At 46.2% G+C, this 24624-nt stretch overlaps 3 protein-coding genes across 10 annotated transcripts in view; 1 reads left to right on the top strand and 2 right to left on the bottom strand.

Annotated features, from left to right (window-relative positions):
- Positions 1-126: 126 nt before the first annotated feature.
- Positions 127-2163, top strand: LOC120908336 (beta-parvin). Its single transcript, XM_040319245.1, has 4 exons — positions 127-337; positions 698-1059; positions 1123-1889; positions 1966-2163. The coding sequence occupies exons 1-3, from the start codon at positions 220-222 to the stop codon at positions 1738-1740; spliced, it is 1098 nt and encodes a 365-aa protein (XP_040175179.1). The 5' UTR covers positions 127-219; the 3' UTR covers positions 1741-1889; positions 1966-2163.
- Positions 2164-3075: 912 nt separating this feature from the next.
- Positions 3076-10726, bottom strand: LOC120895037 (glutamine synthetase 2 cytoplasmic). Of its 2 annotated transcripts, none has more exons than XM_040298026.1 (5): positions 10482-10726; positions 4743-4924; positions 4138-4670; positions 3800-4043; positions 3076-3730 (listed from the first exon to the last, which is right to left on the bottom strand). In XM_040298026.1, the coding sequence occupies exons 2-5, from the start codon at positions 4921-4923 to the stop codon at positions 3582-3584; spliced, it is 1107 nt and encodes a 368-aa protein (XP_040153960.1). In that variant the 5' UTR covers position 4924; positions 10482-10726; the 3' UTR covers positions 3076-3581. The 2 variants fall into 2 exon arrangements, with proteins under 2 accessions (XP_040153960.1, XP_040153959.1); XM_040298025.1 differs by lacking the exon at positions 10482-10726 and adding an exon at positions 5136-5259.
- Positions 10727-14406: 3680 nt separating this feature from the next.
- Positions 14407-24624, bottom strand: part of LOC120897481 (ecotropic viral integration site 5 ortholog) — a 30636-nt gene continuing 20418 nt past the window's right edge. Inside the window, exons 2-11 of one of the 7 annotated variants that reach the window (XM_040302457.1) lie at positions 24512-24602; positions 22203-22714; positions 21772-22131; positions 21520-21678; positions 21212-21448; positions 20994-21017; positions 20030-20203; positions 19351-19941; positions 19178-19276; positions 14407-17659 (exon numbers count right to left, since the gene is read on the bottom strand). In XM_040302457.1, coding sequence (XP_040158391.1) covers positions 17495-17659; positions 19178-19276; positions 19351-19941; positions 20030-20203; positions 20994-21017; positions 21212-21448; positions 21520-21678; positions 21772-22131; positions 22203-22283 — 1890 coding nt within the window. In that variant the 5' untranslated portion in view covers positions 22284-22714; positions 24512-24602 and the 3' untranslated portion in view covers positions 14407-17494. Of the gene's footprint in view, positions 17660-17983; positions 18662-19177; positions 19277-19350; positions 19942-20029; positions 20204-20993; positions 21018-21211; positions 21449-21519; positions 21679-21771; positions 22132-22202; positions 24603-24624 lie in introns of those variants that run through there. The other 6 variants (XR_005738534.1, XM_040302440.1, XR_005738535.1 and 3 more) reach the window with 6 other exon arrangements.

The following is a 24624-nucleotide window of genomic DNA, read 5'->3' on the forward strand; positions in this document are numbered from 1 at the left end:
ATATCACTGTATACAGCGCTTAAGTATTAGATTTCCACATTTAGATTCGTTTTTTACGTTCCTATATTTCTTGAACCCAACATGGCCCCTTCTTTTCATGCCACTTTGTCCAACCCAGCACTAGCTGTCAGTTTGGTGCAGCTGCTGTTGACACAAACTCGGGACGGGGAGAAACAAAAAAACATCAAACCCAGGCAAAGTGCAACCAAAACCCTCGGAATGTCCACACTAACGCGTCCAAAATCCCCCCGAACTCCCACTTCCGGGCGGGCCGATAAGGAGGAAAGCATCTGGGACAAAATTGGAACGCTGGGAAGGAAGAAGCGCATAAAGGAAGGTAAGTTACGGGCCTGCCCTCGCTGGCAGTGTGTTGCTGGTGGGTTGGTGGCAATGGGATGCTTATTTCCTTTTATGGTCGCTATTCCCGTTCGGAAAACGGGATACAAACGGTTGCATTGCTCTATTTTTTAAATCATTATTCAAATTTATTTAGAATTTGATGAAATGATTTGGTATATTGTGCTTAAATGTGCAGTTCTCAGCACAGATGCGTAAAAAAACACAAACCCACAGCTTCATGTGTCTGTGTGTGCGTGTGTGGGTTGATTGATCATCCAGCGATACGCCCAAACAATGACGTAAACAAATCAGCGCACCCTTGAATGAACCACTTTTCCACCTCTCTTTTGCGACACAGTGCAAGAAATCCAGGAGGAGGGCAAGATTGCGATCGACTCCCCCGGCAGCCCGAATGCACCGATCATCCCGCCGGAGGACTACAACCTGGAGGACAATGAATCTCGCTCGATCATTCAGCCTGCCTCGCTGCAGATGCCAAAGGTGAAGGAGCTGCTGCAGGTGCTGATCGACTGGATCAACGACGAGCTGGTGGAGGAGCGAATCATCGTCACCAACATCGAGGAAGATCTGTACGACGGCCAGGTGCTGCAGAAGCTGTGGGAAAAGCTGTCCAACAACAAGCTGAACGTGCCGGAAGTGACCCAGTCAGCAGAAGGCCAGCGCCAGAAGCTGTCCGTCGTGCTGAATGCGGTGAATCATGTAAGTATTTGCAAGAGCGATGTGTAACTTCTTCATCAACTACAACAAACCCTTCCCTTCCAGACGCTCGGCTACCATCACAACACCCCAAAGTGGACGGTGGAAAGCATACACACGAAGAACATTGTGTCGATCTTGCATTTGCTCGTTGCGCTGGTGCGCCATTACCGTGCCCCGATCCGGCTGCCCGACAACGTGTTCGTGACGGTCGTGATGGTGCAGAAGCTGAACGGAAAGCTCACCAGCCAGCGGTTCCAGGAGCAGATCACCCAATCGTACGATGACGTTGGCATGCGGTGCGAACCGGACGCGTTCGATACGCTGTTCGACCATGCGCCGGACAAGCTGAAGGTGGTGCAGCGTTCGCTGATCTCGTTCGTGAACAAGCACCTGAACAAGCTGAACTTCGAGGCGGCCGATCTCAACACGGACTTTAAGGACGGTGTGTTTCTGTGTCTGCTGATGGGGCTGCTGGGTGGATTTTTCGTACCGCTGCACGATTTCCACCTCACGCCAAAGGACGCCGATCAGATGACGCACAACGTGGCGTTCGCGTTCGAGCTGATGATGGACCAGGGCCTGAGACCGAAGGCAAGGCCGGAGGATATCGTAAATATGGATTTGAAGTCCACGCTCCGGGTGCTGTACACACTGTTCACGAAGTACCGCAACAATCCGTGAGCGCGACGTGACAGGGACCGATGGAAAGATGAAGCGTCAAGCGCCCGTTACTCGACAGCTAATCCCAATGTGCCTTCCGTGTTTTGTTTCTGTAACTGTTGTGTACTGTGCTGCAACACGTGTGGTACGAGTATAGAGAGTATTAACATGTAAGTTGCACGAAGGAGTTCTTCTGCAAAAATGCAATTCTAATTTTAAACCCACTTTTTCTCGTCTCTTTCACAGAGGAAAACTAATTATATTTATACCCGATCAATGTCCCGACGAGAAGTGCTAAAAGAGAGAGGGAGAGAATATGTGTGTTTGTGCCTTCAGTCAGTGTTTTTTTACAACTTAACTAGTGATTATTAAATCCATAACAATCGATGTTTGCTAACGTTTGCTGGTGAAATAAAACGTTAACGCGAAACTAACCCAAAGGAAGGACGCTGTTTTGTAAATGATGCAGATTAATAGTAATGAAAGAAACACGACAAATGTGTCACAATGTGGAAGAGCAAATCTTGAAGGAATCTGCCGTAAAGGCTAAGAAAACCTGAACAAAACAGAAACGGATAACAAAACCAGTTCCTTTTCGCTATTGCAGGTCATTTGGTAAGTTGCCCGTTCTACACGGATTATGTTCCGGATTTGATTAGTGTAGTATTTAGTGCAGCATTTAGCAATCGCTTCCTAATTGCCACTGGTAGTAAAGCTTCGGATGGGAGGTTATTCAAAATTGACCAAACCCTCACAATCCACACAACGAGTTAAGCGATTGCTCAGGAGCTGCTTCCATACGGAACATTATCATTACCATCTGCGGTAGGTTGCAGAGACAAGCAATTTACTAAAATATATAAAAATTCATCACTTATTAACATGCGAACTGCGTCAATACGCAAAGCTCCCCTCTCTTACCATTTTAACGCTCCTTTTTGCACTATTTACTTGTTCGTCCCACACCCGCAAACACACCCACAAAAACTCTCCAAGTTCAAGTTCAAGTACATCACGGCACATTGTGGGATGTGCGTACTGTATTGTGGCTCAAAAAGTGTGTACTATTACCATAGTTCCTTCCCTGCCGGTGTCACACCGGTGATTACACACACGCGATGCACAGTGCCGCAAATTGCAAATGGCTCTAATTGCACCGTTGGCGTAATTACCGGTAAACAAGCGACACAAGTGATTTGCGCATATTAGATACATACCCGCGTGTGTCATCCCGAATGTGAATGGAGTAGGCGCTGAACAGTAACTACTCGTTCCACTGACTGTTATCGGTGCGTTGTACATAGGCCGCAGCGCTGCAACGAACACGCAATTGAATTGAACTCTCACACGCGTAAATGCGTTACTATTATTACATTGGGCTTTTATTTCGTTTTCGAGATACATCAACAACCTGGTTTCGCTTGCGCGTTGCGTACTGTGAATAAATTCAAAAGTTGTAACACAGGCTTCGCCCCACTACACAGTGTGTGTGTGTGTGTGTGTGTTGAGGGCTTGAGGTAAGAGAAACTAATTCAATGTAATGCACGTGCGCTCTTGTGTCTCAATCGCGCAATCTATAAACTATGAAACGGCACAAGAAAGATAGAGGGAGCAGGAGATGGAGGCAGCCAAAGCCATGATACACACACAAATTAAACATAAAATAACCAGAGCGAAAAAAAGATAACCCGATCGTACAACTGATCGGTGTCGGTGTGTAGCTACTGAATGCATCCTTTTTTTTTCTTTCGCCTCTCTCCTTTTTTTTCCTCACGGTGCAGGCATGGAAATACAACTCTCCAAAAGGCTTGTGGAATGTCCAACGACAACGACGACAACGACGATACCGGTCGGTCCGTCTCTTACTCGTTGAGGATGATCGTGCGCAGGATAGCCTCGGCCACGCTGTACGGATCGCAGTTGGAGCTGGGACGGCGATCCTCGAAGTAGCCGAACCCTTGGTCGGAAACGCCACGCGGAATACGAATCGAGCAGCCACGATTAGCGACACCTGCAACAAGAGGAAGTGAGTATTAAACCAGCAACGCAAACAATGCAACCCAACTCCCGCTTCACCTACCGGCATTAAAATCGTGGATCGAGCTAGTTTCGTGCTTTCCGGTCAGGCGACGCTCGTTGTCCTTTCCACCGTTCGGGTCGTACGCGCGGATGTGACGCTCGTGGCACTTCGCCAGCTTGCTGATCGCGTTTTCGATCTCCGCCAGGCCGCCCGGTTCGCGCATCGTCTTGGTGGAAACGTTCGTGTGCGCACCGGCCCCGTTCCAGTCGCCCTGCATCGGTTTCGGGTCGAGCGTGGCAACGATCTAATAAGCGGAACAGGGGGAAGGAAAATAACGAAACAGTTAAACAGTACACTTTAAATCAACATCCTCCACGAAAAGCGCCGCGCATACGTACACCAAACTCCTCCGCCACGCGGTGCAGCAGAAACCGGGACATCCACAGATCATCCCCGATCTGGATGCCCTCGCACGGGCCCACCTGGTACTCCCACTGGGCCGGCATCACTTCCGCGTTCGTGCCGCAAATCTTCACGCCCGCGTACAGACAGGCCCGATAGTGCGCATCGACGATGTCGCGCGCGTACACCTTGTCCGCACCGACGCCGCAATAGTACGGGCCCTGCGGTCCCGGGAAACCGTTCTTCGGCCAGCCGAGCGGACGGCCATCCACATCCAGCAGCGTGTACTCCTGCTCGATACCGAACCACGGCTGCTCCTCGGCCGCCCGCTCGCACACCTCCAGGCACGCCTTGCGCTTGTTCGACTCGGTCGGTGTGCCGTCGTAGCGGTAGGTTTCGCACAGCACGAGGATGTTGTTGCCACGGCGGAACGGATCGCGATAGATCGCGACTGGGTGCAGGTAGACGTCCGAGTTCGAACCCTCCGCCTGGTACGTGGAGCTGCCATCGTAGTTCCAGATCGGGAGCTCTGTGAGAGGAATATCGGAAGAATCCGGTTAAGCGGTTGGAACGCATGAAAACACAACGATCGACCGCTTACCACTCGGTGACTGGGGGATGAAGTCTAGCGTGCGGTCCTTGCAGCGGACGTTCTCGCCGGTGCCATCGATCCAGATGTACGTCGCCTGAATCTTACCGTCCGGCATCGGCAAGGCCATGTACTTGTCGAGCAGCGACTTGTTGATGTGCGCATTGGGCGACAGTTCCAGCGTACGCGACATTCTACGACCGGCGAAACAAAGCAGATGAGAAAGAGACGATCATTATTCTGGTCTGTTTGACTGTTACGTGGGGGGAATTTCCGGAATTCCCACAAAACCGCGCGCACACACACACGTGTCCGTGACCGATCGCAAGTTCATGGGTACGATCGGGTTCGTCTCTTTATGTGCAACATTCTATTTTTGAACTGCATTCTGCCCGGAAAACTCACCCAACCATCTTGACCAGTGTAGAAAATGCCCTGTTTTTTTTTACAAATTTCAAATAATAATTCAAGAAGCTGCTACTGTACAACACACGGCGACTTGCCAGACTGATAGCGCCAGCCGCTGCTGCTCCATCTTTTATCGGCTCTCAAGCACCGAACATATCCCCGCGTGGATGGCCCCTCCCAAGGGCCCACCCCACCCCGGTTAGGTGTGAAAAATCCGTCACCCGTCGCGGGATGAAGTTTCGCGGGCTTTGCTAATTGATATCACGCCGACCAGAAGCCATCCATTAGAGCAAAGATGGCTGGTCCCGGGTTGGTTGGTGTAGGTGCTAGTACGATTTGATTAGTACGATTTAGGATGGTGACCGTGAGCCGGACGCGGGAGATCGGCCGACCGATCCGCACGATGCACATTTCAGCCGTGCTTACCGGAACACTCAAACCCCTTTGTCGGTCTTTAGAAATTGCGTAGTTGTCTGACCAATACCGCGAGACAATCGGTAAATATTGTTCATCCAACAGGTCGGGTGAGTGGGTCCCGGTAAGGTAAGGGCCTCGTTTTGGAATCACGTGCGACACTGATTTTGGGGCGTGTTTGTGTGTGTTTTTGGTATGATTTCGGTCGGATAGTCTCACTAATAGAGGGATTTAATATTTGATGTCCACTATCTTTGTGTTGCATCTACGCGGATTAGGCTGTGGAGTAGAGGACGCGTGAGAGTGTAAACTGAGGGAAGTGGTCTATAGTACGTTGCTGGATGAAATTAAACATCCCCTTTACAGTGCTTCTACATTAAAAGTGTGTGAGGAAATTAGTTTTACCTATTAAACCCTTCCAAATTCAAGAACTCATTGCACAAAACAATATTTAAAGGTTAATGTATACAGGTGCTCCCCGATATGCGATATACGCGATATTCTAAATTTCACAGTTCTTTAAGCTAATTTTAAGCTGAATTGTCACATCATTTAACAAAAACTTAATTAATTCTCTTATGGTAGAATGTTGAGAAAACCATTTTAATGGTAGGAAAAAGAATTTTCTGTGGAAATCAGATCAAGAAACTAATTTAGTGTCGGAAACCTACCTCTTCAAGCATTTTTTTTTTGTTTAAATTAGCTATAATTCGACTCACGCTAATATTCGTGATAAGCTATTGCCTCTGGTCCGCATTAAAAGCATAAATATTGGGGAATATCTGTACTTCCACTGACAAACAATTGCTATAGTTTTATGTTTAAACTGATTCTTAAACCTTTATGAAAGGTGCATTAAAAGACATTTATAGATCTAATCTCTGCAATAATTTAATTTATTTTAACTTTTATACAGTTTTAGAAGCGGAAATAGTCAAAATAGAACAATATGCATTGGTTTTGGACGTGTATTTATGTACAAAAGTATGATTTAACAGGTAAAACAAGCTTTTTAAACTTAAAACTTCAGCCTAATGCTAATCATGTGCTAGATTGGCAAATATAAAACAACATAACAAACAACAGCAACATGTACAGTAAATAGGGAGTGTAAAAGAGAAATGGGCAGCAAATGAAGTAAAAATCCAGAAAATCCATAACAAGAATAAGAAGTTTATATAGCAGGAAGAAAAACTTTGAAGTTGAATCATAAAAGATGATCATAAAAGATTTTAAATACTTAAATACTTAATTATTAAAATGAGCTGATTTATTGAATGTTGAGAGATCCACAGGGAATAACAGGATAAAAATTCCACCGTTTTTTCTCCTACTGTTTCATACTAGTAAGCGTAAAACCTGTACAACGATCCATTATTAATCTAATGCACATCGTTCCAGTTCGCACCATTTACCATTATTTGCCCTGTACTTTCGCCATTCCAGTGCATTTAATTTATAGGTATAGGTTTCCCCTGCCAAACAGTACGATTTATTGTTGCACACGCGTTCATGAGGTTATGATAATTTATTCCGTATACCCGATGCGTGTACCCACACTAATACCTAATTCGTTCCTCGTAAAACATGCCACTTTGCGCACTGCATTGGGTCGTTTCTTTGCGCGAAGCTAGACGCAAGCACGACGACGCCGGTGATGTACCGTCGTGATGTCGTTTGTCAATCCATCAACCGCGGTCCGTACCTGATGTCGTGGGCGGTGGATGGGTTGGGGACGGAGGAGTGGCCGTGTGAGTGAGAGGAAATTAACTCGGTCACTATCCACCACCACACCAGCACCAGCTGATGATGACGGGCAGGTGGCCACGGTCTCGGTGAAGGCTAGAGGGACGACTACTGCTCACCTCGACTCACACGACTACTGTCAGTGGCGCAGTGTCAGCGATCCCGCGGTTGTTGCAACAACTGGGTAGCCGAGATGCACATGTGTGTGTATGTGTGTAGCTGTTGTCTATATCTGTTGATGCACATTTGCGCACCGAACAGACGGGCAAATGGGCAAACGGGCCAGCTGATGGCTGTTTACGGCCTGCTCGTCTCAAAGGGGAGAGAAGTGCATTTATCTACATGCACAAGGGGGGGGGGGGAGTGCACAGTTGTACCTAAACGCTCAATTACTAGAAAATTGATACCCATTTATGTGTCCGCGCCTAACCTGCGTGTTTGTGTCTCTCTTGAACATGACCTTCAACGGTCGGGGTCGCATGGTGCTTCCTCCCAAGCAGCAACACGTACACTGCCGTTGCATAGATGAAGCAAACAAAATGCTACAACCATTACATGGAATTGTATCAAATATTGAACCATTTCTTACTTTGCGAAACATTACGCTCAAAATTGGTACTTTCTCTTCCACACGGCCCACGACCGCCAATAAACTGCCCCAAACGCCCAAAACGGATCAAGTACCAAGCGCCTCCACCAAACTGATCCCGGTTCTTCTCCCTCCTCAGTAAGTAGCATGTGTGCGCTGATCGGGATGGGTTTTTTTTTTTGCTGGTTCAAACGTTCACTACCTAAACCACCATCTCAATTGGATAAGTATCGTTGAGTGCCATTATGCAGAAAATTCCATCAACAAATGCGCGAAATGGTGGTGCTGGTGGTGCCGTTTGTTGGGTGCTTCGTTCAATCAACGGATCCCCCCCCCTCCTCCGACGGTAACATTTGCGCCCGAAGCGTATGCCTGCTTTGATCAGACCCGTAACGCATTAAATAGGCGTGTTAGCGCAGGAGGGGAATTGCGCGAGTGAATGTTGCGGGAATTGAGCCTTGCAATAGGGCGGTTGATCGTTTAAGCTTGCTTATCATCGAGCAATGTGTTATTGCAAGCTTGTTTCTAAGGTTCATTTTATCCTTTTCGTCCGTTTTTTTTTCAACACTTATTTTCTTTTTTATTCTAAATCATTGGGTTTGCGTGTGTGATGAGTTTTAGCGGTGGCATCGAAGGAGGCTATACAATGTTGCATTCAAATTAGACAAATTAGAAAATAGAGGATTCAATATTTTTCTTTATGTAATGGGAACTAATTATAAGCTTTTAAAATATAGAGTTTAAAATATAAACCAATCATAAAGTTCTCAGCTTTTAGCTTTTTAAATAGAAATCAGCTCTAAAAAAAAGATGCAATGAGAATGAAAATAAAAACGATTGATATGTGAGAAGTTATTTTCCATATCCGTATGCTAAGTAAAATAACTACTGTGAACCCTCGCTTATTTGAAACCTCTCCAATTAGAAAAACCTCTTTTATTTGACCATTTGCCACAGTCTCTTCATTTCCAGTACATTTTTGTTTCTCTAATTTGGAGAAACCTCAGAAATCTGTGCCCCTCTTACAGGGTTTCCCGCGATTTATTGGTCGGTTCCCATATTTTTTTGGGCTCGTTTCACGATTTATTCATTGTATCCCATAGATTTTTAGTTCTTTCCCATAATTTATTGGTATCGTCCGATTGGATAGCAATACAATTGAACCAAAAAATTCTGGGAAACGACCAATAAATCGTGGGAACACACCAAAAATCTATGGGAAGCAATCAAAAAATTATGAGAACCGACCAATAAATTGCGGGAAAACCCATGTATTTGTGCATGGTGTTGCCATGGTTATTGAATGTTGTATGCTCAAATCTACAAACGCATTTCGCAGTTTCCTACAGCAACAGTCAAGGCTGCATACTAAATGTTCTGTCTCTTTCTAGTTTGCATCGACTTTTCATTCACCTTTAACCTCTGTAATTTGAACACACCTCTTATTCGACAGTCCCATCGCCTCTTAAATAAGAGAGAGTTGAGGCCTGTAGTTCCAGGGGCCTAAACCAAACCCCACACTACCTCTAATAGAGTGATCTCTTGTAGAATCTCATGACCAAACACTGTCCAACAGCCACTCACCTGCGCCAATGCCGAACCAAACGTGTAGCAATTCTGTAACAGCTTAACGAACTACTACCTCCAGCATTATTAATAGCAACGCAATGTACGTTATTAATAGCTTAAACGATACTTTTAAAAAAACCAATGTTCAACTATCTGGTATTTTCCATTCATCATTGCAACCGGTCGCGTCGCCGTGGTTGACCGTGTCATTTTACCGGACACAAGCCGTCATACTCGCCCGATCGACGCTAGATAAATTTAGTTCTGGTCCGTCTCTATTTTAGCAACTGCAACACCCTCAACATCAGTCCCTAACTCTCCCCCGCGCAAAACAATTAGTCGAACCTCCTCATCATCGCGCGTACTGCTGCATATGTGAACCCTTTACGCTCGTACCACACTTGTTGCACATCCGGCCCTAAGCCCGAAAACACGCAGTGAAAACACCGATCTACCTGTTTGCGTTTGTAGAATGTGTCAGCAGGGGGGGGGGGGGGGGATAGAAAGCAAAATCCCAAAACAACCGACCCGCTCCCTTTCCCCGTTTAAACCACTTTTGGCACTGGTTCAGATCGAACAGGCCCAGAGCAAGGGACACAGCGAGAAAGGGAAACATGTTACCGACAAAACACGAGATTACAAGATCGTCAACAACTTCTGCTGATCGCCATCTGTGCACTTGTCGGGTGTTATATGGTAGGCAAACACAAAGTGCAGCCAGACACAAACCGCGATCTTAACGCTTCTTATTATCTCATCCCTAACCGATCGGTGATAGCACCACACACACACACACACGCACGAGATAACCGAGAAGCAACAAAAGATGATCAGATCGGTGCGTTTGTGTGAGGGCGCGATATCATATCATATTCCTTGCAGAGCGATAACGCGCAACAACAAGAACAACGATGCACGCGAGATGCAATCGAACGATCGATCCCCGTGCGTTCGTTCTTCCCATTTTGGATCGGTTCTTTATCTTCCCCCTCGTGTGAGTCACTTGGGTACTAGCAATCACTCACTTGTATGCGCTTGTCTGGCTCGTTGGCTGCGATGACAACAGAAATGCACCTTTTGCACAGGATGCAACACGATCGTTCCTTTGTGTGTCGAATAGATCACAAGGCCTACGCCAAACACATGAACACACACACACACCCGGTACACGGAACCCGGAACAGTATCGACGACAGTGAAAGGGAAAAACGTTTGAAACACACACGTGCACTCGCTGGCAGAACGAACGGATGACTGTTGATGGTACTGCCAGCGTTCGGTTGCTTTATATGCACATGCCCGACCGACCGACCGACCGAAGGGGCTGACTGACTTCAATCCGACTTCGGGACACTTGCGCATGACGTCAGATGAAAACAGACGCGTTTCGCGGGACCCGAAGCGCCCCGACTCAGAGGGACGGTGTTGTTGAAAAACCGACCGGTAGTTACGGCCAATCGGAACAATGCTGTACTGGACAGTGGAGAAGACAACTGTCCTCCTCCTGGTGGGATGGTTGTACCGTGATGAGGGTTTCGCGACGTTTGAAGGTCAAACCCTATCGAATCGGTGGTCTTATCGGTGTTGCATCGTGTACTGTCTGCAAGAAGAAGAAGAAGAAGAAGAAGAAGGAAAAATGGCAAACGTGCAAACGTGGAGGACATTTTTCGGCGATCATCAAACCCGAAACGCTCTCGATGCATAATGAACGCATCGGGCATCATGATCTATTAAATTCGACAAAACGTGTGCCGACCGATTACAATGACAACAGATAAAAGTGTTACGACCACCTACCGTCTAAGCAAGTTTAGCGCGCTAAACTTTGTGCGATGAACTTTCAAGGGGGAGGAAACGTGTCTATTTCTGTTAAACATACAACGGAAGTTAATTAGTTACACTACTGCCCGTGAGGCTGTCCGTTTGCCTACAGCACTGGAAGCTATTTTTTCCCGTTTGCCTTCAAACACGCACCACAGTCACAGATCGTCCCTCACTTTGGCAGTGTGGTAACCGGATGATAAGGTCAGGATAGAATTATTTAAATTCATTTCACATTAATTCATCGCACAATCCTTCGAATTATTGTACTCATTATTGTAGCAAATGTGATTAAAGTTAGTAAAGCGGGCTTTAGAATAAAATATAAACGGCAGCATTACTTACCCGAGCTACCCGAATCGCAGCAGGCCATTGTCGCTCAACATGGAGCTTTTTACAATAAAGCTCGCTAAATACAAAAGCTTGTCTAGTCAATAATTGTAGCAAAAATGCTGTTTTTAGTGATGATTCACATTATTTATTCTCATTATTTAGTAAGTTAAAAATGCTTAACTAAGTGTTGATGAAAACTTATCTCCTTATTTAAAAGCTCATCTAATGTCAACAGCCAAACCGTTAAACGAAACGACACGTGTCGTGTAGCATTCAGCACACGTTGTCGATACTAATTTCCCCGGGATTTCCTGTCTTTGTTGACATTTTCAGCTCACAAAGCTCTGATAAAATAGGTAAATTCAGCATTCGTTGGATGGCGGTTCGTTTCGTATCGTGGTGGATCGTGTACACGCGATCGGCGCAAATGCAAAGATCGCGCCATCTTTTTGCATGCTTCTGGTGAAAAGCAACGCTGATAATGGCCAATCGCTAGGAGACTTATAATTCTTTATGATTTGGTCACACATTGTATCTCGCTGTGTCTCGTATCGTGCAGCCGTATTAGGCAGTTAGTTAATTCCCTTCCCTCCCCGTTTACCCATTACAGCAGCCTATCGTGCCGTCCTCACGCTTCAAGATCAACAACAGTTTGCGTAATCGCGCTACGCGTCGATGATCAAACGGCTAACGGCCCAGCAGCCGTCTCAATGCAGACACTCTCGTGCTGATGATTATCGTCTTCACGCATGTTAGCCAACGCACCTGGACGGGCGTCCGTGCGGGTTGTCCGTGCGGATCATCGTGCGTGTTGCTGCGTACAGGGCGGCGTAAAGGGTTTCCTCCTTTCTCGCTGTATCAAAAACACCGAGATGGCATTAGGTCTAGGACACGGGTGCGCGGTTTGACACCGACCTCCGTGCAGGGGTGGCAACGTTTCCGGCAGGGACAAGATTAATCAAAACAAACGTTTTGGAATCATTATACTCGGAATTTGCGTGAGTTTTGTTATTGTTTACTTCGGCAAAGTTTCCGTTATCGATAACCTGAAGGGAAAAGGGCAAGGATGATGAACATCTTCATCCCGTGATCGTGATCGTACACACGATCGTTAGGGGAATGTCTTCTTATGTCCCTCTCAGTGTACAAACCCAAATAGTCGAAAATTTGATTTTTATGTCTAAATCTGCAAAATTCAATTGACATACTGGCTACTCCAGTTAAACATAGCCCATAAAAGCTCGTCCCATCCAACCGACCGAAGAGAAATTCTACCTCGGTCCACTCACCTCGCATCGTGCATAGAAACAATTGATAAATTATGCACTTCCCCTTTCTCGGTGCGGTGATTGTGTGCGATTTACTCCACTAAGTTAGATGCTTGGGCTAGCGTGTGGAGCACCCCGAAAGGAGTGGCCCCGTGACGTTGACAGGGCGCATTATTTATGGGACCGTTCACATTGACCTGGTGCGTCTTCGCCATGTTGAAGCTTCCCACTGACACAGGTTCAGGAGTCAGGACTTTGATTTCAAGGCCATTTCAACACACACACACATACACACACGGGGAAAAGCGACAGAGGTCATTTAACTGGAAAAAGAACCCAAAGCTGGAGACCTGGTACGTGTTGGGCATATAGGGGGACACACACAATTGCTCAAAATTGGTATCACAATTCGTTGTTTTGTTTTCGTTTCAACAAGCCACCCTTGGTTGGGGGTCCCCCTTGGTCCCACCGTCGTCATGCCATGTTATGTGCCGGAAACAATCAACTGCACGCTAGCCGCTGTCCGTTTTGGGCGGTGGTGATGGTGAGGCTGCTGCTGCTTCTGCTGCTGCTCCTACCAGCTCCGGCTAATCATCTAACCACACTTCATGACGAATGCTACTTGCTGAGAGGGCTGGTCGCTGCTGGTTCATTCGGTTATTTCTGGCGTCAATTTCAAGTGCGTCGCACCCTCGCTCGGAACGCGTATTAATGGGTGATGGGTGATGGATTGGTGGAAGATTCAATTTAAAAACAAAACAACCGGTCGCGATCACGCGACAATCCGGACGTGCGGAGGACAGCAATTCCCAATGCTTACAGCACTGCCGAGGTACAACCAGCACAAGATCATGTCATCCCGGCTGTGGCATCCATACGGCGTCAAACAGATCGCAACGGAGGCACACGATCGGGCGCAATTTTGTCACGCTCCCACGGCGGATCTAATTACACCGGCCAGTTTCATTCATTGAATCGGGAGAGGAACGCAAGATCAAGCGTCCGATCGCACCTGGTCCCTTCTTTCCGGCCACCAGCCTCTAGCTTCCCTTGCGCCTCCAAGCGCGACAGTGTTAATTATCGCCGCACTAACCATCGCGCACACGCGGTCGCGGTCACGTGTTCGCGAGTGAATCGCAATTAACAATGGAGGGCGTAGTGGACGTATTGACGGGATCGTGGTTAAAGTCGGGACACTTTAATGCCGCACCACTTTATCCGAAGGCCCCCGGGCCGCGGGTCAACATAACAACATCGGGTTATCGCCGAATATCTTACATGTTGCTACTGCTGCTCGTTACAACAAAACAACTGATCGGGGCGCACGCGATTGACAACTTTTAGTTGTGTTGGTTTTGCTTCGGAAAATGTCGGAATCGTTCACGATTGATGCGGTTCAGCAGCGCGGGTGCGTGTGTATCGATTGGTTCGAGGATATACACGCAGTTCGGATGTCACACAGGGTGTCAAGGAACCCCGGGGAAAACGGATGATTGCTGATGAGTCACCCGAAACCCGATAAGCAATGTTCTCTTTTTATGCTTCACTTTATTGTATTGTATCATTTTACATTGTCCTATTCGTTTAACACACGTGTTTCGATTACCACTGCAGAAAGGTATGAACTATGTATATATATGTACGGGGTAGAGGAGGAGGAGGAGGAGGAGGAGGAGGAGGATGATTTGTGTGATCTTTCTCTGCTGCTACGGGTTTCGCGGGAAGTAAATTCAATCATATATCAGTTTGCGATCAATTTGCCATGTTTGATTTGCTGTCCCCTCGCGCTATGCTTTCTTCCTTCCTCACTCTTCAACGCTTTTTGGCAACTTTCTCTGCTTTCTCCTGTCCTTCCTCTTCTTGCGCATTTGGAAACGCTTCTTCCCGCTTCGTTTTTGTGCTGCTTTCCTTCGCACACTGCATGCATGCATGTATGAGATGAGGGGATGTGTGTGATAGTGGTTTATGTGTGTGCAGGGTTGGTTTTCAAATTGTATAAAATTGATATTCCACAAATTGTGTCCCTCTGTGCTTGCTGCTGTTGCGCAAATCACCGTCTTCCTTCCTCTTTTACGCTTGCAGGGTGTGCGCATTTGTGTTCGTGTTTTCGTAAAATTCATCTGACTCTTTCGCTTTCTGGTTTTGCTTGCTCCAAAGATCCGATCCCGAAAATCCGCTTACCGGAAGTGCCAAAACGTTCTCGAACAAACAGAAACGATCCAATTTCGATTGAATTCTACAACGTTAGTGAAGTAGTGTAGTTAGCGTCGTGTCGGCGCAAGTATGTTAGGCTAATTTTATGCCACGAAATTTAGTTAAACCGTTTAAGTACACATCTACTGCTAAACCTGTGTGTTTTTGCGTTCGTTTTTTTGTTTTGTTTTGTCTCTCACAACATACATTACGGAGCGCTAGAAGAACGTTGGAATATCAATGCAAGAGAGAAGAGTATGAGCGACAAGTAAAGGGTCACAAACACTACTCTGTGAGATAAGATACCTTTTTGTTTGTTTGTTTGTTTGCTAATGCAGTATTATTTCGTTATGCTTAGGTTAGGGGGAGCTAATTATTAAATATCGCAGAAAGTCGAATGTGTTAGTTTTCTTCCCGGGGTTTGGGGGGCGCGTGACGGGCCGGCTATACTTCACTTTCCCCAGGCCGCAGTAGTAGTGAGAGAAAATGCAACAAACTGTGTCTCAACGTAAAGCCTGATAGCAGAGTACTGTGTCGCATATCGCAAGAACTAGGCCAACAAAATGAATTGTAGGCGACGACCTCGCTGAAGATGCTGCTTTACTTAACCGGGCTTAAGCTTGGCTACTGTTTTGTTGTTCGTTCATTGATGATTTGCTTCCTGTTATTGATTTCCCGTGCTTCATTCTCCCTATGCACTTCCATGTTAATATTTTCCTCTGTTTGGCACCCTTTTTACCTGTGTTCTGTCTCTCTGTGTTCATCACATCGCGCCCAGCCCCACCGCTTAATTGTGTTGTTTAAGTAAGTTCAATTCAATGTTCTTCATTTTACACAATCGCATACTTATTTCAACTATAAACTACTATCACTAAACAGAGTGACACCCCCCGGCGGTGTGAATGTCTTCTGCGTCGCGGGTGTGCCACTGTTGGAAAACTCTCAAAGATGAAAACAGAAGAGAAAAAAACACAAACTAACCCGTACCACATTCGCGTCTACACATCGTGACAGGTTTTGCACTCGCGCCCTTGCCACGTTTTGACGCGACATTCGGTTCAACACTGTTAAAGGAACGGTCTGTTTTTGGGGTTTATTGCACGGAGGAAGTTTGCAGTGCCACACACACACACGCAAACGCATACGATCGGTGTGCGAAAGCAAAATAAAACCATTTGTTTTAATTCAATATAAGAACAAAGAAAGCGCAACATTAACTGATACATAATGATACAAATAATATATGTATATAGGGAAAGTGTCGATAATGACACACTTTCTTACCACACGCAATAATATAAACGATAATAGGCATTGCTTGCTGCACACGCGCACGGTCTGTTTGCACGAACTTGCACAGCTGTAAACGTAAACATACTGAACCGAACGTAAGTAAAGCTTAACACATGTACAAAAACTGTAACAGAAATACACACTCTCTATAGAACTTAAAACGTAAAACATTTTTTACATAAGCTTTTTTGCAGTAGCTCTCCTTGCAGTTTCTTTCGTCTGTGGCAAAGTGTGATCTCGGATTTTAGAAACCAAGAGGCATAAACTCTCTCTCTTTCTCACACACAAACACAAACGAACAGAAACAGTGATTGTTTTTAAGTAAGCAATAATAAATACACAACTAATTGCACGGATACAGTTTAGAACGTAATATAACACACAATACTGACAAGTTTGTGCTGCAGTCGGTAGTAAATGGAGTGGAACAAAAGAGGGAAATAAAAATTAATATGTAAATATAGAAACAAAATCTCATTGACATTCACAATGTCTGTAAACTAGAGAACTAGAGACTGTGTGTGTGTGTGGTTGAAAATGGAATCGTTCCCACCAAAATTTGGATTAAAACATAGAGGGTTAAGCAACGAAAAGTGAAGAATCGAAGCGAAAGTTCCTTTCGCGCACACCTATGGTGGGGTCCTCGAGCAAAATGACCCGAACACGCGGTCTTAATCGTAACTTATCGTACTATTAGGACAATCGGCAATGTGTCTCACCACATGCACAAAACTAACCTGAACCTTCTTGCGTGCCCTTCTTCTACTCGCATGCTTCTCTAAGTGTCTCGTTTAGCCTTTTGCTCTCAGTAGACATTCTGCTGGCTTTTAGACCTTTTCTAGCAGTCCTATGCTCGTTCACCAGCTACAACACACTAATCATAAACGTTTGACGCCTCAAACTTGACTGAAAATTCTGCAACAGCTTAACAGTTCGTTTCAAATCTGGCGGAAAGCAAACGCTCGTAAATGCATTATTGCATTCAGAATCAATCGTAGCTCGCTCGCCGCTCACCACACGCTGCTATATTTGAACGGACTGATCCGTTGCTCACAGTCACGGTTGTATGGTATGAAGCATACACGAATGTCGAAGCGGTCGAGTTTACGAGGAACACCACACAAGCGCTTTCACGACGGCGAGCCCGAACTCGCCGGCTGTGGTCCGGGAATGTTCATTTTGGAGGAAAGCTGTATCTCGGCGAAGTCAATCTCGTTCGAATCGATCGATTGTATCGAGGTACTTTTGATCTTCCGCAGGTTCAACGTCGTTCCACGGCTTTTGATGGCAGTCAGCTAATGGCGGCGCGTGGAAGGAAAGAAAATATATTAATTAGCTACATTTTCACACCATAACGGACAGAGAGGGAAAAGCTTAGAGGAGTTTTCAAACAGGGAGTTAGTGCATGCAGAGCAATACCACTACCGTACACGAACACAATAAAACGAGCTAACTACGAAAAGGAAAAACATATAACGAAATTAATGTTTTTTGTACGGATGGATTTGATACGGGATAGTAGTAGTAGTAGCAGTAGTAGGGTCCAGACTGAACACAATATCGTCCATGCACATCAAATAAAGCGGTTAGTAAACTTTGTATTATTAATGATGGTTAACCTTTTCCATATTCAAATGCCATCGAGCCGATTCCGATTCCAATTCCGTTTACCAACATCACCGTCAAAGGAGCTGGATGCTTCTGCAAAAAATGGGCTTCCTCCATGGATCGATTCAAAAAGTAACACATAAAAACGTATATTCACGAGATGGCGAGATGGGATATACTATGCAGGGTAGCGCCATCTGAGAGTTGAGCTTCCGATTTTCTTGCACTGTAGTGATGTTAATGCGTGCGGGGGTCTCTTCATATTTTTTTTTTGTTATCTCTAATCAACACAAACACGACTAACATCTACAGATGATGGGTTTATGATCGATGCAAGTATGCTCCGATGAGTATGTATGTTTTATAAGGACTACAATTGATGTCATGTGTGTTTTGTTTTGCTTTTTCTTCTAAAATTTTACTTCTTCAGATTCATTTTCGTGTGCTCTGCATTGTTTAAATATCGAGTTCGCAGAGTGTACTTGCTTTCCGTACCGTGACTTGTTAAGGATCCATCCTTCCGTTGAACCGATTAGTTGTGTTAATAGTTATTACAGTGGGTTTTTTTTTCTTGTAGAGTGTTAAAATCCGCATAATACTGACTTGTTAGCAGGGTGCAGTCACGCACACCCTTCTTACGCTATCCATTTCCATGGTTCAGTCTCCGGACTGGTAATTGGGGTTGGAAACTACGCACGTACACAACCAACAACGGCCCACATAGTGTATTATTTTTGGTTATTTTTATCCCCCCAAACACCAAAACCGATGAAGACGAATTAGTAGTACACCACGCGCCCGGTGATGAGCCCAGTAGGAAGAAACGGTGAAACCCACAAAGACAGAATTGAAAAAAGAACGCCAAAAAGAAAAGCAACTTTATACTTTCTGAATTATATGTACAAAATGTGTGTTAATTTAGCACAATTGCGGTGAGATTGTATTATGTGGTGTGTATGTGAGAGTGTGTTCCACCGTGCCCGTGTAAGTGAGTGTTAATGACACCGAGAAGCTGTTCGCGTTAGAGCTTGAGGAAAGTTGAAATTACTTGCAATGGACAAACTCTAGCGCGTACTGAATCCAATTTTCAACTGTGTTAAAATGTGTGTTTCAAACGTGCGCCAATAGCAACAAAGCATGGCGGCTGTGTATTTACATCAGAGTTCAACCTTCAACCACCTCCAGCTCAGCTCAACGTATCTTACCTCCGCTTTCAGCTCGGCGACCTTATCCTGCAGATCCCGGACGCGGTCCGATTCGTCCAGATTAGAGCGCAGCTCACCCTCGGCAAGCATTTCCGAGTTCTGGAAGAAGAAAACGGTGTTAGTCTACATTACTGATCATCAGGATCTACCGCAAAACCGAATGGTAATCACACCTTTGTTTCCAGTCTTGAAATTTCCTGCTTCAACTCCGCCACCGTTTGGCTCTGCTCGGTAAACTTAATCTTCACATTCATCAGCTCGTCCTTCATGCGAGATTCAAGATCGGAGTAACGGTGCTGCTGCTCCCGCGCCTTGTTGGCGAGCTCCCGCTCCCGGACCAGTGCCTCCTCGAGCTCCTCCTTTACCTTCTTGCTCTCCTCGTCCTGTCGCCGCAGCTGGTTGGTCGACACCTGCACCTGCGTCTCCAGCTCCATCACCTTCAGCCGCAGCTCCTTCAGCTCGGTCAGCGTTTCCATCTCCCGTATCCGGGTGGTCATGAGTTCCTCCTCCAGCTTTTGCAGATCCTGCGACCGGCCCGACTCCCAGAAGAGTAGCTTCTTCGCGCCGGAATCCTGGCTCTGGGCCGGGTCGTTGCGCTGCTCGGAAAGCTGCCGTTGCCACTGGGTGCTCAGCTCCTGGACGCGCTGCTTGAGATCCTTGAGCGAGAGGCTGGCTTCCGCTTCGCGCAGCTTGCTTGCAATCAGCTCGTCCTGCAGGTGAGCCACCGAGTTGTCCGTGGTCGTTTCGCGCAAACGCTTTTTGTCCTTCGAAAGGGGAAAAAATAGTTAAACCATTAGTATTACCGTTAAGATTGCATAGATTCATAGAAATACTGTCAATCAATCGCCTTACCTCTTCCAGCTCTTGGATCTTGGTCTTTAGGTTACGGATCACATCTTCACTCTCGGCCAGCCCCTGTCGCACCTTGACCAGCTCTTCCAGCAGGCATGAAACCATTTCGTCCCGTTGCTTCAGCGCTTCCTCCTTCATAATCAGCTCATCGAACGAGTTCTGTCGGGAATTGTTCTTGGTGGAGGAAAAACAACATAAGGTTAGACAACATTGACCGACCGACGAAAGGCTTTGGGCGCTCACATCATGCATTAAATAGCAACAATATATTTTACAAATGAAAGTATGGTATGGCTATATCGCAAAAAATTAAGAAGTTACTTTAAGCTGTTTTGTTGCGAAAATCTTTAAAATCGTTCAATGCTGGAGTAGATTTTCGTAAAAAAAACATCCCAAACTAGTCAAACTCATGCACGCGTAACACATTAAAAAGCAAAAACGAAGCTAATTATCCAAAATCTTTTCGTGTGAAGTACCTATTAACAAAATGATTCAATTCCAAAAAAAATCAATCGCTTTTGTATACTACTAAAAATAAGCAAATGAAAGTATGCCTACGATTCAACTCAACTGTGCCCATGTACTTAGAACATCACGAAAAAACAAAAGACCAAACATGTTATAGGATGTAAGAGGAATGCCATTCAAATACAGATTCGCGGATGCAACTTTTACTGCATGTTTAAAAAGGTCGGTAAACAAAAGCGTATCACTACTGCATGCCTCTAAACATTACGCTAATCGGTGCGGCGATAAAAGGTTAAAATATGATCAAATGATATATTGTATGTACGGAAACCAAAATGAAGGTAAAAAAGAACTTTTCAAATGAATGAATGTTTCGTGTTGTAGAAATTATAAAATGAAAACATTCCAAATTATTATCATTGCATTGCACATTCCAAAACAAGAACAGCGTCACATTTCGTTCGCTGGGTTGCTTGCGGCTCCTGGCAAAACTTACGGATTCGAGCGAATTGTCCGGATTCTGTGTGTTGTCGGCAAGAGTTGGCAACAACGCAGTTGAAAAGAAATGATTGTGATATACCATTAGATGTAGAAGGGCAGGATTTATGAAAAATCAGACAGTTCTTTTCCTTTCATCCCTACTTCGTACTATCGCCGTGGATTGTATAAATCCCCTCTCCCGTCAACACGCGACAGATACGGCCCTCTACTTACATTTTCCTGCAACCGCAAGCTAAGCGCCCGAACCTCCTCATTCGCATTTTCCAGCTGGTGCGAAACTTCCAGATGGGCTCGCCTGAGTGCCAACAGCTCGGACTGAATCGCATAGCTCGTTTCTTCTTCCTCAGCGCGTGACACCTGCCCGCGAACGAGCCGATCGGCCAGTTCCGCACTTTCAGCCTCGAGTAGTTCGTTGCGTTTCTTGAGTAAACGGTTTTCACTCCGCAGTCGCTGTAGAGTTGCAACAAAAAATAAAACTCGATTGCATTCCGGAACCGGCACGGGTTCATTTAGCTACTAACCCTTAGCTCCACCATCTCTTCCTGCTCCTTCTTGCGCAGGTCGGCATATTCCTTCTCCATCTTTTTCATCCTTTTCGTATTGATCTTCACCTGGAAGGCCAGATTAAACAGTCCGTCCGCATCATTTTCCACCTTTTGCGGAAGCTCCTTCTGGAAGTACTGCAAAAAGGAAATGAAAAAAATCAATTATTAAAATGTGGTTTGAAGCGCGCGCGTGTGTATGTTTCAATGATGCTTCATTTCATTCATTACCTTAAGCATTGCCTCCATATCTAACGAGAGCAGCGTATCCTTGCCGATGGTAAGAAGGGCAATGGCGACCTTGAATATAAACTCCATCCCCTCCGACAGGAACACGTCCATGATGCGGCAGCTGAGCGTGAGATTAAGCGCGGTGGTGTACAGGGTCAGGAACCAGCTCGACGCGTACATGGACGTTTGGAAGCTTTGCGATTGGAAGTGCAGATGCAGCTCCGGTATCTGCTCCTGCACAATGTTCTCCAGCTGGTACATGCACAGGCCGAGCTCCGCCATCGAGGGTTTGAACATGTCGCGCATACGATACTGCTGCATAATTTGCACCAACACGGCAAACGCTTCCTCTTCCGGCATCTGTGTGTGTGTGTTGAGAATGGAATCAATAAAAAAGGCAAACTGGAAATTTGCTTCCCGGGAGAGCTTACCTGCATCAGCAGCAGCCCAACGATGAAACCGGACCCCTGACAGTAGCCAACCTCCCGGTCGTGCAGCGAGTACGCCTTCATCACGTTGAACAGTGCCTCCTGGCCGAGCCCGTCCTTCTCCTTGAAGAAGTCATGCTCCGGGTAGGTGCGGGCAATGTCGCGCCGGATCACCTTCTCGCACGCACTGGTCGCCTTGATGTATTCGGCGTACTGCTTCTTGTCTGCGTCGGACGCACCGCACAGCAGCTGCCAGACGATCGCCCGGAAGTGGTGCGGTATGCCCTTGCGCACCAGCTCCTTCACCGTCGGGCCCTTGCGCTTCTGGCTCGCCTCCCAGTCGGTGACGATGCTGGCCCAGGTCGACCACACATCCTCCTCCCCGACCGAGGAGGCGCCCGAGTTAAGGCTTATCTGGCTCGTGTCGGAGCTTTTGCGGCTGTGGGCCGAGCTCTGGAGCGAGTTCAGACTCTTCGAGTCGCTCTCGATCAGCTTGTTGGCGGCCTCCAGTTTGGCTAGTAGGGATAGTTCAGAGCTTGGTAGAGTTTCGGTCATGTCCGGGTTCCTTAGACTACTGCTGTCCGTTTCCGACACCGTGAGGGTCATACTAGCGGTGGGCGGCGGGAGGAAAATGAAGGAATGGCGGCAGGTGGGACACAACACGCGACAGGATGGATGATGGTGATGATGGTTTGGTGATGTGAAGGACGAAGGTCGAGTATTCGGGGCGTTCTTGGTCTTGTTCTTCCGCTGCCGGACGCTCAGTGTACGTGGATGATCACGGTACTGTGCAAACCACACTTCATACGCGCGCGCTCCTTACACTAGTGCATGGTTTGACTTGTTGCAAGGTTTGTTAGCTTTCCGTTCTATTTTAAATACCGACCGCGCTCCCAGGACATTCAATATCAATATGAGTGCTTTCGATGCACACCTGCTAGTCCTGCCGTACAGAGCGTGTGTCACAGGAGTAAGATCACGTGATGGAAGAAGTCAGTCACACAAACAAGCAATCAGCAGTATGCGCGCTACTATCTGCCTAAGTGTAGCCTTCCCAACTACTTCTGCCTGTTTCAATCTGCCCACATGAGTAGTAAAGCCTCCGCTGCACTAATGACGCACATTCACAGCTCTCAAAAGCTTACTCTTTCAACTAACCCTACCAATCGTCTGAGAGTGCACACAGCCGAACCTAACCAATAAAAGTAATCTCCTTGTGCTTTACTTCTTGTCTCGTGTGCGTATCACTTGAGGAGTTGGGAGTAGTGCAGATGTTGCAGGATTAGATAAATAAATCTCTTGTTGTGCTTACAGTTTTGCGTAAAAATTAGCGCTTCACAGAAAATCACAGAAAATACTGTTAAATACTTTATCTTTTCTATTTAAATAATAATAGCACCACCGTCCACTAGTGCTTCACGTGTTGCAGCCCGCGAACTGAACCAGTCTCTAGAACGGACCCGAATTAGGAAGGAAATAAAAGCAGTCCTTGCTACTTCTTCAAAAGCATAAACCGTTCCAACAACCAGGACGCGTGTATAAGAATGATGTATAAATAAAGCGTAAATGTTTGTGTGTGTATGTGATGTGTCTAAAAATCTACGCAAAACAAAACAACAAGCTAATCAACTAAAACCAAACAAACAAACAAAATAAACAAACAACTAATAACAGATACACGTGAAGGGTGTAAACAAAACCAAACACAAAGCGTAACAACAACCACCGCCGGGACTACCAGAAATTAATGTTTAATACTTGTTTTCAAAAGCAAATACCGACGAGGACTGTACGTATTATTAGGCAGGGGCAAACCTTCCACCCACGGGCACTGCCACAGGGACAGGAAAAGCTCTCTAAGTAGGAAAGCTACACCAAACAGAAAGCTGCTTGTGGCAGAAAGTGTTGCGTTTTGCTTTGGACTGAACTCTACGGGGAAGCGACGATTATACGGCGGGATGTAGAATTTGTTTTCCGCTTAGCGTTCGTTTTTACGAAATTTGGCATCAAAGGTGTACACACACTATTTTCGGGCTCCGCTTGGTCTGTCGAATATCTGGGCGCCGGTCGTTCGTTGGGTGTCGTTGCGGTTGATGGTGGTGATCGTTGGGATGTGGTGGTTGGGCGTTTCAGGTGACGATGTGTTTGACACGATTGTGTTTTTCGGGTTATGATGGTGACGACGTGTGCCTTGTCGATCGTATGGGGTTTCAATCTCTCCCGCTGGTGAGCTCCAATGGTGGTGTTTCGGTGCTATTTGTTTGAGTAGAGATGACAAGTACACTTTGGGGTAGCGTCTTCGAGAAGCTTACTCGTATCGGTTGACGTCAGATAAATGGGTGGAGCGCTTCCTTCTTCGCAATCGAAAGTCTTTTGAGTGGTTGCTGTCTGGCAGTCAGCTTCCTACAAATAGAAAATGAGAGGA

The sequence above is a fragment of the Anopheles arabiensis genome, chromosome 2 (genome assembly GCF_016920715.1).
Source record: "Anopheles arabiensis isolate DONGOLA chromosome 2, AaraD3, whole genome shotgun sequence".
Lineage (NCBI taxonomy): Eukaryota > Metazoa > Arthropoda > Insecta > Diptera > Culicidae > Anopheles > Anopheles arabiensis.